Raw genomic sequence first — 15,906 nt, 5'->3', positions numbered from 1 at the left:
TTAGTTTTTATGGAAGTACTAGAAGCTGAGTGGCTATTTAAAGGCTTTTTGGAAATGGGCTGGTCACTAATATTGCAAATTTGAACTAATTGATTTCCAATTGGTCAATAGTGCAATCTTATCAGCAATCAGACTTAATATTGTAGGCAATTGTTTGGGGAGGGCTTTTTTTTTTTTTTTTTTTTTTTGGTTTTTTTTTTTTTTTTGAACCACACACAGACAGACAACCACAATCCAGTTTAACTCTTATCTTGGGAGGGGATAGCATTCCACATACCCTTACTTCCAAAATATAACACTAAAATCAAGGCCCTCTTAAGTGCCTATGGATAAATAAAAGATTGCACATGTACACATGCACATTATGTGCACTACAAAATACATATATGCATGCTCATTTGCATATGCTCCAAATATGTATAATAAAATGTGGTTCAAGTCACTACTTAAGAGAAAACCTATAAAGGTTTACAGCAGCAATAGTACAATTCATAACACAACTGATCCAGAATTAGTCAAGATATTAGAAGTAATTTTAATGGGTTAATTCAGAATATTTTCACTTTTGAATGAAATAAGCCACAAAATAGCATTTAAAAATATAGTGCAAAATAATTGTTTTATTACAAATTAAGTACAATCCAGCTTCTAGTTTTTTCCACCCAAAGTTGATGTTACACACACACACACACTTTTTATTCCACAGTGTAGAGTATTTCTGAATGCAATTAACTCATTTATTAGTCATCTATTACTAACAAGGAGGCACTCTCCAATTTTATTTTGGTAAATAAAGTTGCAAACAGATTTTTAATATTATGCATCTGAAAAAGATTCCAGTGCTGCAACATTACATAATTTCACATGAAATATTTTTTTCTGAAGTTCATTTGACTGTAAAGTTATTTTGCAGTGACAATTAGAATGCAAAGTACTTTCTGTACAGAGCATATAAACTTTTCTTTGCATCTGAAATTCACAACTATTTCAATATAATGACTCTTCCCCCCCCCCCACCAAGGAATTGCCTTGGAAAAGTGTTCTAGCATCTCCCTTTTTCTATTTGGTGAACCAACTTGGTTTTGGTTAAAGAGCAATTCGGGCACAATAGTGTTTTAACTTGCAAGGCAATACTCCTTTATTGAGCTGGTAGAACTCCACAAGCTGGATGATATCAGTAAATCTGGTGTGACCATCATCCAGTGTATAGAATAGCTTTCCATCATCTTCCAGCTATAAAAGGGAAAAAAAAATAACAAAACACTATTGAGCTACAGTGTTTGTCAGACATTCAAAATATATACATTGTTGATCTTTAATGAAATCAGGCTGTGTGACATCTTTGTGTAGATTCATGCTCCTGAGTTATTTATAGTACGTGGGGAAGGGGAAAAGCTTAGTGTTCATTCATAGCAAATTCAGAAGTGACCAGTAGAAAAAGTAGTGCATTCTCTAACTTCTTGTCAATTTTAGGTAAATGCATAAGGTAAAAGGAAGCAAGGTTGAATATGTATTAGAACATTAGGCCATGAAAATTGCTAACGTCAGCCTATTATGCCTTTGCTTTTATTCAGAAAGAACATCTGATGATATCACATGCAAAGATTTAATTGGAATCATAAAAACCTCGAGCCTTCATAGCCTTTCTTCAGAACAAGAAATCTGAATTTAGGCATTCTCTCTCTCTCTCCAAATAAAGAGGTGTCATATTAGAACTACTTTTTGCCCTACTCTCGTTATACTCAATTTTCTGTGTACCTAGTATATTTTGTGTAGCAGTGGGTGGCTGTATATTCATAGTTACTTTCGTGCATTGACGTAGCCTTTGCTGCAGAAGGTGCTTCCAGGCAGGAGCCTTCTACTGTTGGCTACCACGATGGTGGCAGCACAGTAATATGTTCATTGCTGCCAGAGGCAGCAACAGGGGAGCAGGAGGAGAGGGAAAAAGAGAGAGACTCCTGCTGCTCCAGATAGCCATGTGTATACTAGCACACTAACCACAGGAAAAGAGGGGGGGGGGGAAATACCCACTATAAGGTTAACTTGGCTAACTTTAAAATCCATACACACACAAAGATTTACAGAGAATATTTCCAATTTTAAACTATTACAAATGAATAGTCCCATAATTTGCATCACCTAATTAATTCTTAAACTAATTCTTTGGCTAATAGAATATCCTCAATCAGCAGAAAAAGGAATCTGAAGCCCTGGTACTAAAACATTTGATACTTAACAGTAATATTGATCAATTAATGAAAGAAGGCAATTTATCGACAGTGGATAGTAGTGCACAAAAGAAGACCCTAAAATGGTGATCACATTGCAGCAGCAGTTACTGCAGCACAGAGGAAAGATGTGACCATCCTTCGGGATGGATAAAATTAGTTCTCTTACCTGTAATTAAGGTTTCTCAGTGTAAGCAGCAGTTGCACTGGCCACAACTACTGGGTTATCCTACCCATTCTAAGTCTGGAGGCGGCTTCTAAGTTCCTTTTTTCAGATTTCACCAGTCCAGGACAAACACTACTAGGTAAGGAAGTGTTAACATATGTCACACTATGGGTCCGATAATGCCTATTTTCCAGCAAGAAATATGAAGATACACGGTCATCCATGGGACTCTACGCATGCATACAACTATCATGCCAACATGATAGACATTGCAGAGCTGAAACATTCAGGAGAGCTGAAGCATTTGTTAATCAGGAATTAAAATGTAACAATGTTTTTTGTTATTTCCAAACCGATGTTTGCCTTGAACTGAATTGCATGAATATTTCCTCAAGGGAAACACAGCTCTTCAGCAAATTAATGAGGAAACCACAGTGTCCAAGAATCTGACATGTTCAGCATGTTTGCAAGGTTGTTATTCTGAATGATCAAGTTTTTATTAGAAGAGGATTGTCGGAGAACTAGTGTAATTGTATCCCCATCCTCTCTCAACTTGAACAGCTGAATAGCCATTAGCTTTCTAGACATTAGAAGAGCAGAATATATGGTGATTAATTGATAGTGGTGGCCCAGAGTCAAAGCATAAATTGGGAATGGAACATACAGCAGTGAAGGATTTATTTTTTTTAAAGGAACATTCAAACATTTTCATAAATGGTGCATCTCAAAGAGAAATTGTCTCCTACCATTTCCCTTTCCAACTTTCCAATCACACATCCATTTGTGATCGTGCAACATCCCTGCATGAATTGCTAAATAAATTGCTAATATTGGAGAAGCAGGAGAAATGATGCTCTACATCCATTAAATACAGGAACTCATTTGATGTGTTCGCTCAGATCTGGCAGGTTAGAGGCCTTGTGCAAAAGCAGACATTATTAACAGATCAATTTAAGTTTCACTCATCTAAAACTTAGCAAAAACCTCCAGTCCTTTGGGGATCTGAAGAACCTGAAGCAGAATTCCTGACTTTAGTGATCTATGGGAACTGGGCTAATTGTTTCATGTGTGTAAAAAAATGATACAGGTTTTTTTCTCTCCAGATCCCTGGAAAAAGCTGAGGTGAGGAATTAGTTTGGAGGGACAAGTAACCCTTGTCTAGGATTACTAGGCCATACATTTGCCCATGCATGTCATCCTTCCTTCTAAGCAATTAATTAATGGAGATGCTGGAGCCATCAGAATTTGATAGGGAAAATAATTGTTTAAAAAAAATAGATGCCAACTCCTTTCCAAATCTATTTTGTGAAAGTGAAGCATGCCATCCTTCAGACAGGTGTAGGATTAAAATCATCATGTGTTTTAGGGAAATGTGTTTTTAGGAAAAAAAATCAACAAAGTCTCAGGCCCCTGACTCCACCTACTGAGATCAATATCTTCCTACACAGAAAGCACTCTTGGCGCAGATATAAGAAGGTGGGATCAATATTTGGAATGGATGAGAATTTTAGAACATTGTCCTTTTGGACCGATTTTCATGAGGCTCGGTTTCTTGTGCTCTCTTTCTGGCTTGAATAGTTCTGATTTACACCATTTTTTTGTAGTGACTGCGGAATAGGATAAACTGCTTTGCCTTTTTTACTTTTCGTTTTAAGAGAATCTTGTTTGGATTGAAGTGATGTAGACAAAGGTTCCTCAATTTCCAAAATGGTATGAATAAATGTGATGAGAACTTCCAGATCATCCTATGGACAAGTTGGCCTGACTCTTGACTGAAAATGCTACCAAGCAGATACTTCCTCTTCCTCCACTAGGGATCCTATTGCAGGAGAGAAAGGTTTTAGCAGCCATAAAGGATGAACAATACTTGTATTTTTTGCACAGTGCTTCTGTTTGGCAGAGCAACCTGCACAGGTCTAGGAAAATTACTGGCTTTTTGAGGAGGGAAGAAGAGGCATGTCTGGGTCAGAGGGAAGGGAAACTTTCTAAAGAGGAACTGAAGTTTCCTGCACAGGAGAAGTTAAAGAACTAGGGGTCTGTTTCCTGGTAGGGGAAAGAGAAGGTAGTCTCCGAAGTTGGCAAGTCAAAGGGGTGCCATCCTGATGGGACTGAACCATTCAGTTTTTGTATGGAATCTAAGAAGCTGTTTCAACTATATTCCATCTGATCTAAGGACAGATAGAAACAACTGGATAACGGAGGTACATCGTCAGTGGCCCTGCCTATAGAGAACACAGGGTGGGTCCAAAGAGGAAAGACACTGGTGCCAAGAGTCATCTCCTTGAACTATTTAGGCCAGAGATACCCCCACCCCAGCTGTCTAGGCAGTGCAAAACTGTGGACATTTGTCTCCTGGCACTGACTTTGCTTAATGGTTCACAATGCTTATGGGGTTACGGGCTGGTTTTCGAGCACCTAGATCAGATTTACTGAATCTCCTGAAGTGTTTCAGCTCCATTGTGCAGCAAAGAGGGAGATTTCTAGGATGCTGGCTACAGGAACAGGCTGAAGCACGGAAATACCAAATGATGGCCCTCTGAAATCTCTCACTGGAGTCACTGAGCGCCAGTGAGTCAAGGGAAAGAGCATTTGGGGAAGCGCCCAGTCCTGCAGAATAGAAGAATCCCCTGAAAAAACCAACAGGGGAAGCGAATTATCAAGAGGCCTGGAGATTGTGAGTAGAAGACAGTCTGGGAGGGACATTCTTTTTGGAAAGAGAAATAGTAGCTGTGGCTCCTAGGTAAATGCAAAGCACTAGGGCTAAAGCAGGCAATGAAAATATATTTCAACAAAGCAGGATGGAAAGAAAGTGGAAGAACTTTAATACCGCCTCCAGAGTCAGTGGAATGGATGGGATTACCCCACTGTCATGTCAAGAGCATCACATGCTATGTAATTGCTTTCACTGAGAAAGTAATGGAAATATGGCTGTACTTCAGTAAACCCACAAGAGATTTCAAGATTAACCCCAGGTAATTGATCAATTTTAACCAAAAAGTGAATGTACACTGAGGAAGAGTGAGAATATCTATCCACCCTACTGGCCCTTGTACATAGATACACCAAGGCAACATGAGGCAGGAAATGGGGCCTCTGAGTCTGGATGGAATCTGGGGGACACTTTAGGATATTAAAAATACTAATATTGTAAAATTGCAATGGGTTATGCTATGTAAGGTATCTGCAAAAATGTTATAATTTGCCACGTATTATAATCTCTTTGATGTGTTTGTATCACCTTTGTATTGTAACTTATATCTATGGTATGTCTGTATTCCAAACTTGTGCTGTGCATCTGGGTGACACCCCCAGACAGGTTGGCATTAGCACTGCTTGACAACCCATTCAGGGACATCAGCTATGCAATTGACCCATTGAGAGAAGGCAAGGGATACACCTGATGACTCAGCAGGGCATGCAGGGGCATGCTTATGGACAGAACTCTAAGGCTTCCAGGCCACATGCTAGGCAGCTTGTGTTTGGAACAAAGGAGATCAAGCTGCATGGCAAAAGATGATAAAAGGCAGCTGCACCTTCTGCTTTTTGTCTTCATTCCTGCTTCTTACCTCTGGAAGAACTTTGCAACAAACAAAGCTCTGAACAAAGGACTCAATGACCCATCATTCCATCTGTTACAGAAGGACTTTCAAGGCAGCAAACTCACCAATACTGCTAGGAACCTGATGGACTGTGATGTTTTTGTATGTATGTGACTGCTTTACCATCTCTTCTTCTTGTTCCTTTTTTCTTTATAATAAACCTTTAGTTTTAGACACTAAAGGATTGGCTGGCAGCGTGGTGTTTTGGGTAAGATCCAAACCTATACTGACCTGGTAACATGGCTGACCCTTTGGGATCAGGAGAACATTTTATATATGTGAGCAGAGTTTTTTAAATAACTACTCATTGTACTGGACCTAGGTGCTGACTGGGAGCTTCTTGATAATCAGTGTGTGGGATCAGAAGGGTCACAGGGCACTGAATCAAAAAGACTGGGCCCTGAAACAGGAAGGAAGCTGCTCTGAACAGAGGGAGTGCCTGTGCAAGTGGCTAAGATTTCTAACCTAGGTGGGTCCATCTAACCGAAATTTAAGAAAAAAAGGTGTGGGGTCAGGAAGCTGAGAGGCATTCGAAAATAAAACAGTTTCATCCCATAAGAGGTGTTTCTATTTAGTTTGAAAAATAGACTTGCCCTCATCTTAGGACAGCTCACACAAAACCCAAACAATATTGCCAAATCTTATAACAAATTAAACAGCAAGTTCCATAAAATGTTTAATTCTATCTATGCAGGGTTGTTGTAACTGTGTTGGTCCCAGGATATTAGAGACACAAGGTGGTGAGATAATAGCTTTTGATGGACCAAACTTCCGTTGGTGAGAGAAGTTTTTCTAAGCTTTTCTAGTGTCTAATACTGTAGTACCAATATCTACCATCTTCCATATACCAGAAAAAATATCTTCAAGAGTGTGGCACACTATTATGCCTTTTCAATTATATACAAATTAACAAGTGTTACTTACTGGTACAATTTGAAAGTGCTTTATTTTTAGTCCATGGCTCATTGACAATACAAACGTTTTGGGGTTACTTTGGCTATCCCGTACCAAGAAAACCCTGGGGAGAGAGATTAGGAATTTTCAAAGTAAGCTCATGTTGAATGGTTAGAAATTTTTTGTAGCTTTCCAACAAACACTGTAATGAATTGCAAACACAGTATTAATCAACATCAAAAATAATTCAACCAATTTTGTACCGAAGTTTAATTTCGAGAGTTCTGCTTTAAATCTTTATATGTTTTGAGAAAGTATCAGAATTGGAAATACTAGCTTTAAAATAGTCTATTTCATCAAACATGTCTCATGAAAAAAAAAATGCATCTACACAATGATAGATACAAAGTATTTAAAGTTAACAGCTGCTGTATGTCAATGTCTAGGTGTAGCTCTTTATCACAGACATGAAAACATGTTTAAGAGTTTGCACTTTTAGCAAAGTTTTGACCAAGATCTTGACAGCTACCAAAAATCACAAATTATACAGGGATAGAATGCTAAGAAATGGCAGCCTGTGATTTTTCACATTGGAATTGTAAAAACTTATTTATTTTCATCAGAAGAAGCCACAGGCACCAATCACCAGTAGATTGACATATGGAAATTTTACCTTAGAAAGTACTTCAGAGTGAAGGAGAACATTTCAGTTTCTATATTCAATAGTCCACTTGATACATTGCTACTTGTTTCTTTAAATCTTCAAATAGTATGGCTGGAAATTTCAAAGGAGGCTAAGGGAATTAAGCACCTTACTCCCATTAAAATCAATGGAATCTAATTCCCTTAAGGGCTTTTGAAAATCCCAGTCTATGTGAGTGTTGCTCATATGGCATAAGAGCAAATGCATATAAGATTGCTAACTTTGCAAGCTGTCAGTTCAATGGAAAGTTTATAGGAGATATGGTACAAGACTTTATGCTGGCCAGATTGTTACAACTGGCAAATATATGCATACAACAAACATTAACATCTGTAGAGCAGGAAAATTCCCCATTCAGAATCAAACTCTCAAGTTTACAAGTTACTGGCTGTTTTATTGCAGAGCTCAAGTAAAATATTCTTAACTATCAACAGACCCAGTCTTAGTTGGGCTGTTCCAAGATTTGAAATGCCATTCGAGACCAGTTTTTCTGACAGCCATTGTCCTGGGCACTATTGCAGCTGGGGGGATTTTGCAGCAGTATTGGCAATAGGAACTGCTGTGAAGAAAGGATGGAATAGCACCTGGCATAGCCGTGTCCTCTGCTGCTTCAATTAATACTTATGTTCGAGGCTGGAATATGTACAGAGGAGAATAGCTTAAAGATATAGAACAAAGCAGTTGCTATAGTTGGAGTTGAGACAATCTGGACTGGATGAATTATACAGAACTGAGAGAGGGGTAACCACTCCACAAAAAGGGAAATGAAGAAAGAATCCATTGAAGGAGAAATCCACATGGGTAGAGAAAACGAGTGGCTGCCTTTTATAGTCACCAATAGAATGAGAACTAGTCTTCTATCCTCCCCATGCACATGCTGGCAGGGTGTAAGGGTAGTGAGCAACTGGACTCCCCCCCCCCCCCCCCCGCCCAAACACACACACAATCAGACAATTACATGCAAAGGAGAGGCTGTTAGGGGAAGGAAAGTTGTTGGGAAAAAGAAGATGATAGGAAGCTTATAGGGTCCTCCATTGACTCATATAGGCCTCCAAACTGCTACACATTTATGTAAATCCCCAATGTATAGGTATGGTTATAATAACCATTAAGGAGGATTTATCTAGGATTAGCAGTTCTGAAGTCCTTGATCATTTTATATTAAAATAAACTAAAATTCACCAGGATGACCTCAGAATCCTCATGCTCGGCTCATTTGGAGACATGTCCATGGGGAGAAAAAAAATACATATATTGGCAACTATGCATATATTATTCCAGTAAAAGAAATTGGGTTTAAATGAGTTTATATAGAGTGATGAATATACTTAGACTTTTCTAAAAAGCTCTCCCACACCATCTAGCGGCCTAAAAATAATCTCTTTGCCCTTTCCAGGGCTGTGCAAAAAAGTTTTCAGGCTACGGTTAGATCCCATGCATAAATCATATGGTATTTTATAATTCAAACATTAACATTAAGGACGGGCAAACTGGTCTGGAAATCATACAAACAATTTCATTATTTGAGCATGGCACTTTACAGACATTCAAAATAAGGCCCCCATCCGAAACAGCTTACTGTCCAAATTAAACATTATGGGTAATTACATCAGACCACAAGAGAAGAGGCTGGAAAGGAGGATCAGGACTCAGCCAACGCATTCATATTCATAATTTAATTTTAGGGCACATCATAAGGCCCACTCATATCAGCAGCCTTGTCTCTTTGTTATTGGGCCGCATCCTTTGTTTTGTTAGTTACTTATTTTTTTAAACTAGTTAAAGCCTTTCCTAACCCTGTTTTCGTGTTAAGTGTGGATTATTTCCTCTTAGATGATGGTGTCCTTCAACCCTAAGATATCCTTGTGCATGCTTTAGGAGCTTTTAAAACTTACATAATGAACGAACAAACAAAAGTATCCAGGGATATAGTTTTTGACACACATCTAAAACCCATCATCCTCCCCCATTAAGCCCACCCTATATCTAAAAACCATCAACCCCACTCCCCCCCCTGACCTACACACACACACAAACAGGTACCTTGGGTGCCAAAGCCCAAATAACCCTGATTTGTAAGAAGTTCCCCGCTTGACCAGATGCATACTGAACTGGGCTCTTCGATGACGATGATGACAATGATATTATCCTTTCCATGCATCAGAAGCCAGGTAGTTTTAAATCCTGGTTGTCAGCAATTTATTAACTAAAAAGCCTTCAAATAGCCACTAAGAGTCAAATATCATAACCATAATCTCGCTGCAGCTTCTGCCACGCTTTAAAGCAAATATCATTGCTTAAAATTTCGTAGATCCAAAATGAAACATCCCAGAGTATATTCATCTCTCTCCACACACACACCCCCCACATCAGTCATAAATGTATTTTATTTATTTGTTGTATTTCCTAAACTCCACAGAGAAACTAACAAACGTGTAAACTTGGATTAAAAGTAAAATAGCCCCAAATGCTTTCAAATTATTGCACTACTTCACCTAAACTTGGCATGTAGTAAAAAACTTGGGAAGAAAAACAGCCTAGACACATGCAGTGCTCACAGACAAACTTTCCAGAAAATAGACAAGTTTGTAAAATTACTGGAGATTAGATCTGTGACTCATTAGTATTCCCTTCATCCCCTGAGAAAGCAGTTGTACCATGATGAGTCTCAAAAAATGCTTTAAAATTGTTGCTATCTGTAATTAGGTTCAGCACTCTCTTCAAGTGATGGCACCATTATCAGCCTGCTGCAGTTCCTTTACATAATAGCCCTTGTTAAACTATTAACTTTCCTCTTTTATAAGCCAGTATGAACACTATTTATCAGGCCACATACTAGAACAGCAGCCTATAATCTGTTTGCATCTACACAGTGGGTTTCATTGCCTGGAACACTTATCTTTGAATTGATACCCACCAAGGCTCTACACAAGGAATGGAGAATTTTGCCTGATACATGTGCAAGCCTATACAGATAGAACATCTTATTACTCTCATGCAAAGCCTCTACATTAAAGGTGGTAGTTCATTTTTTCAGACAACTAAGCAAGTGAAACATTTGTCACATACTGTATTATCGGTGCCATTACCGCTAATGTCTAGTATACAATTTGGGCAGATATATCTGTGTTCAATACAAGCTGCCAGTCCATGGATTACAGGTACTACCAGTTTCAAATAATTCTAGACAGTCTATTCAACAAGATCCCTCCCACCAAACTACAATGCACATCTCTCTATAGACACCAGGGTATTATCACACACCAACATTGTACAGAGAACTTTGGGTCATTTTCTAGGCTCAAATTCTCTTTGCTCCCCAATCCACTGTTTTAATTTTTTCCATTTAAAAAGCAGGTTTTGCAACTTTAAATCTGCATACCTCAGAAACATTATTTGCTGAGTACATTACTAGAAATCTTACTTCCCTTTATTAGACCAGCTGCTAATATCATTGCAGTGAACAGAATTCAAGGAGGATAGAGCTCTTGGTTTTGCAGCTGAGATTCAGAGCTCCACAATGGAAAATGTTTTCAGCACTGTGAGCCACTTTTTGTGCAGCCCTTTCTGACAGATATAGGAAACTGTGTTAAATCAGTGATCTAAAGGGGTTTCCAATAGCATTATTCTGAGCTCCAGAAAGATTTGAAGTGGTGGCCCAATCTAATAGGTTAGATGGATGATAAGAGTTCATATCTGGAAGGCCAGCAGGGAGGCCAAAATAAGAGGGGAACTTATACAGATGAATTATGGGGCTGAGGAAGCCCTAAACTTTAAAAAAAGGTACCACAAAATGCAACTGTATTACAGCAAGGCAGGAGAAGAGATTTGGAAGCAATCAAAGAAATATGAACATTTGGACAAATAAATATGAAATATACATTATCTTTGTACTTTTTTTCAGAGAATAAATATTTTAAATATTTAAAATATATCATTAGAAGACTAAATGACTCATCTTGAAGTTCAACATTTACTCTCTCTCAATTACTTTAAAATCCGAGGTTGAGTTTCTAGTGCTGGCAGTTGGAAGAATCCATTTGTAAACTGCGCACAGATGGTCTGAAAGCCAAGCAATGTTTTCTGAGTCATCACTAGTAAGAGATGCTGGAATCCAATTTTAGGCCCTGATCTTACAGTTGACAGTGTAGATGACAGACTGTTGTGCCAATCCAGAGCCCATTGATTTCAACACGGCTCTGTGCAAATGCAGCAGTCCATCCACTCAACTGCAGGATCGGAGCTTTAGAGCACTATTTTATTGTTCAAGAAAGATCCCTAATACAATCCAACTCGTTCTCCCATAGCTCAAATAATATGAATGTTTTTATTTTATTTCCATTAAGCAGATATCATGACACAAACCCTTCAATAAGCAAATAATGTTTCTATGTAGTTATTTTTCTGACCATAGCTACAACCCAAAAAAGTTAAGAAAAGAAATCAGCTTACCCATCTACAAGTCCTTGCTGTAAAATAAGTCGTTGAGCTTCATCCCTAGAGATTTTATGATGAAACCACAGTTGTGTTCTATGTATAGCTGGAAAAATAAAGATCATTGTTTTAACAAAATTGTTTTATCATAAACATTATTGCGTCTCTTCTGGGGCTGCAAATGAATTCACACATACCTACACTGGATGTGGCACTTTGAGAAGTGGTAGGACTTCCATGTGTATTGAGTCGTAAACACCCTTTTCTCTGAGTGGAAGAGAAAAAAAAATTCATGTGTCGAAGCTTTTTGTGTGAAAATAAAATTAGAAAAAATACTTTGAAAAAAGTAAAGGTGTTTATACCCGCCATGCTAACCCTTCTTCAACTGCAACTGAAAGGGCTTCTGTTGGATTTTCAATAACTCTGCTTCTATGTCCTGAGAAGTCCATTGCTACCAAGGAATTTTCTGAAATGCTCCTCTGGGGGGGGGGGAAAAAAAGAGGGGAATTCAGATTTGCAAGGGGGGAACACACCTTATTTTGAAACTTTATATTTTGCCAGTTGTGTTTCAAATTTTTGCAAGGTTTTCTCCTCTCAACCAAGATTTGTTTCACTTTGGACAACATTTGTAGTTCTAATTCTCTTCAAGGGAGACTATCCAGCTGAACTAAGGTTTGGCCAATTGGCAAGATAAATGTGGGAGGAAGGAGAAGGTAATGGCTACTTAGTATCGTAAAACTTATAATGTGTCTTATTTTTGCATCACTGCAACCAATAGTACCTGGTCTGAAGATGCTTAAGCTACTGAAGATTGGTCCTCACCAGCTGTAGCTAAGGTTGTGGTTCTAAACTATCTCAGCTTACTATTTATGGCTAGTTAAGATGGTTGTCATGAGACACTGTACAAAAAACTTTTGCTCTGCTTACTTCAAATGATAGCCTCCATCTACCAAAAAAGCCACAGGTCTGAACTGGAGTATGTGGTCTCACCAATGCTATAAAACTAGATCCTTACAAAATAACTGTACTCATGCATGCTGAGAAGTAATTTCAACTTCCCTGAACCTCAAATACTGTTACCAAAAACAAAAAAACAAAAACACACCACACCCATTGAACCATTTCCAAAGGACTAAAAATTTCCAAGACGATTCTGTAATATCCCATCACTGATCTGTGACTCAAATACATTAAGAGAGAGAGTAAGTCCATCAAGGATGCAATTTCCTTTTCAATGGCCACACTGAATAGAGTTAAAGAAAACTGCAAATCATGAAAAAACAACGTGACCTTTTTGATGGCTAAATCATACATTGATGTGACTACTACAGTACAGTTGTGAAAATATAGCTTTTCCAAGGTCCCATCTAAATTTAAGAGTGGGTATATGATGGGCCTACCTACTATTACAGCTTTTGAAAACTGCTAAACACGCACTGCTTAATATAATTTGGTATTCACAATGCAGACCTCTTTCAAACATAACCATGCTACTCAACTCAATGAGCTCAGTTCCGTGTGAATGGGTAGGCTGAGATGAGGTATGGGAAAGAAGAGAGATTATTCCATTCAGGAAGCCCACATTACTACACAAGTAGGAAAGCCTATTAAACTCCATACTTCAGCATGGACTCATCTGTGTCCAATGCTGTGGACATAGTATGGCCAGCCTGTATAGGCTGAAGTTAACCATATTTAGGCAAGAATTTTTCTGCTAGTGCTCAAAGAGCCTTATTTCTCTGAGACATCAAGCCGTTCTGGAATAGAGGATACCAATAACAATCGTATTTGGTCTTGTGTGGCTTTGGCACTTTCCTTTCTGTTCAAAAGCCCTTTACAACACCCCTAAAAACAGGAGGGGAAATTGAGATGCCCTTCAGATCCTTGGAGATTTATACTCTACTTTGTTTCTCCCCCATCTCTTTCCCCTCCCCCCATGCCATTTAAATTCAACCAAAATTGCTAAATACTTGGGGTATGTGTGACTGTACACTAGGCTTCACAGTCTAAACTTCCAATACAAGTTTTTGTGGGCCTGCTAAGAGAAATTGAGTAATGTTAGTTTGTATGCCTTCACTGATTGTAAGATCTACTTCAGTGTTTCTGTTAAATTCCTGGCTGTTATGAAGGAGCATAAAAACAGTACAAGCAAGTTCTTGTATAAAATATTCTGAGGGTCAGGTTTGCAAGAGGGAAGTAATTTAATGTTTCATGTAACTGAGTAAACATGGATTCATGGACAAGGAAGACTCAAAGTTAGCACAAGCACTTGTATCTTAGGCACTCAGGTTTATAAATGGAGCTTGATACTAAGTACAGTAGCTCCACAGCAACCATTGGTGGGCACTGGGATATAAATAAATAGAAAAATCCCTATGATTCTATAATTTGAAGCAATGTGTAGAGCACAAAAGATATGCCTGTGCAGTTAAAGCTTCCTAACCAAAAATATCTAGCCTTAAAATAGTCCTATTCGGTTACAACCCTAGAAAGATTACTTTAGAACTCAGAGTAGAGGAGATTTCAATAATAGGTATTAGGACAGCCTACTCCTATCAAATACATTTAATTACAATTACTTCATCAGAGATCACAACTGAGTAACTTCAAATCCTGGGGCCATATCCTGAGCTGAAGATCGGGCCAATGAATTACAATCTGCTTAAACTTTTGTAAAAGGTGCAAACAAGGACTGGATAAAAGGCGATGTTTGGATAAAAGGGGAGTTTAGAGAATGGGATCTGCATTGCTGAAACTGCTGTGAATTATGATTCAGGGATGTGAGAAATTAACTGCTTTCTGTACTGAGAATATTCTGCATATTCAATCTCAGTTTGATCATTTATATTCGTCATTTTTCAAGAGGGCTGTTGGACTGATTGGTGAATTGCTTAATATTCCGTAGCTCAAGCATGGTGCAAATACAGGGCTAGATTCTCTCCTGCACCAAGAGCCACTTGGCACAGAAAGAGACACAGTGGGAGTGCATGGAATCAGTAAAGGCTCAACCTCCAGTTCCAATGTCAATAAGGGCAGCTGACCATTGTTCCAAAAGATTTTGATAAGTGCTCACATGCTTAAAGTTAAGCACACACAAACGTTTCAAGGATCACAGACACGGGTTACATTGCTTCTGCCATAGGTTCCATTTTAAGTAGTTTACTTGCTCAATAAGTTATTACAGTACATACCATAGGTGATATAGTCAGAGAACTGCAGCCACCTCTACCTTGATATGGTTGCATGTAATTCTGATACAGCTGCATTCCATACTAAAACCAAAAAAATAATATACCTTATCACTATTAGTTTATTGTGGGGATTTTAGTAGTACCACCTTGAAGTATTAAATAAAAATTATACAGGAGCTCCTGAATACTATACAATGAATTTCATTTAGAAAGATTGATTTTTATTAGCTTAATTACATGAATTTAAAAATAGAACTGCCTGCACAGACAATAGGAATCCTTGCCTTAGAAATATATTTTTCATTATGGTTTTCTGACACTACATTTAAAGAGAATTCTCTAAGTACAAAACTGGAATGTATAAATTTTGATCCCTCAAAAAACACAAAAAGTTGGCCAGAACGAGTAAATGGCTACAGTTTTCATTTTCTTCAGAAATAACTTACATGTATGTTAATTCTAGCCATTTATAGGCACCATATGACCCATTCTGCCTACTTTGCCACTAAAAGCAGCCTCTTCTACCACTCAAGTAAGTTCTTGCATCATAATCAGGGACAGCACCAGTAGCAGCAGTGCCAGCTTTTTCAACTGTACTGGAAATTCAGTGTCTATCTTCTTTATTGAGAGAAGTCAAAAAGAGCCCACAGTGTACAAAATTAAGGATTTTTATTACACTGAAACCTACAAG

General features: G+C 38.2%; 1 protein-coding gene across 3 annotated transcripts in view; it reads right to left on the bottom strand.

Moving 5' to 3' along the window:
- Positions 1 to 600: 600 nt before the first annotated feature.
- Positions 601 to 15,906, bottom strand: part of GRB14 (growth factor receptor bound protein 14) — a 98,515-nt gene continuing 83,209 nt past the window's right edge. For 2 of the 3 annotated variants that reach the window (XM_054043286.1, XM_054043287.1), the window contains 6 exons: positions 15,216 to 15,296; positions 12,387 to 12,503; positions 12,222 to 12,291; positions 12,043 to 12,130; positions 6,918 to 7,011; positions 601 to 1,233 (listed from right to left, as the gene is read on the bottom strand). In XM_054043286.1, coding sequence (XP_053899261.1) covers positions 1,087 to 1,233; positions 6,918 to 7,011; positions 12,043 to 12,130; positions 12,222 to 12,291; positions 12,387 to 12,503; positions 15,216 to 15,296 — 597 coding nt within the window. In that variant the 3' untranslated portion in view covers positions 601 to 1,086. Of the gene's footprint in view, positions 1,234 to 2,397; positions 2,530 to 6,917; positions 7,012 to 12,042; positions 12,131 to 12,221; positions 12,292 to 12,386; positions 12,504 to 15,215; positions 15,297 to 15,906 lie in introns of all 3 variants that reach the window. The other variant, XR_008446613.1, reaches the window with a different exon arrangement.

Source organism: Malaclemys terrapin, chromosome 11 (assembly GCF_027887155.1).
Source record: "Malaclemys terrapin pileata isolate rMalTer1 chromosome 11, rMalTer1.hap1, whole genome shotgun sequence".
NCBI classification, from domain to species: domain Eukaryota; kingdom Metazoa; phylum Chordata; order Testudines; family Emydidae; genus Malaclemys; species Malaclemys terrapin.
The sequence above is the reverse complement of the archived record's forward strand: the minus strand, read 5'-3'. Positions and strand labels throughout refer to the sequence as shown.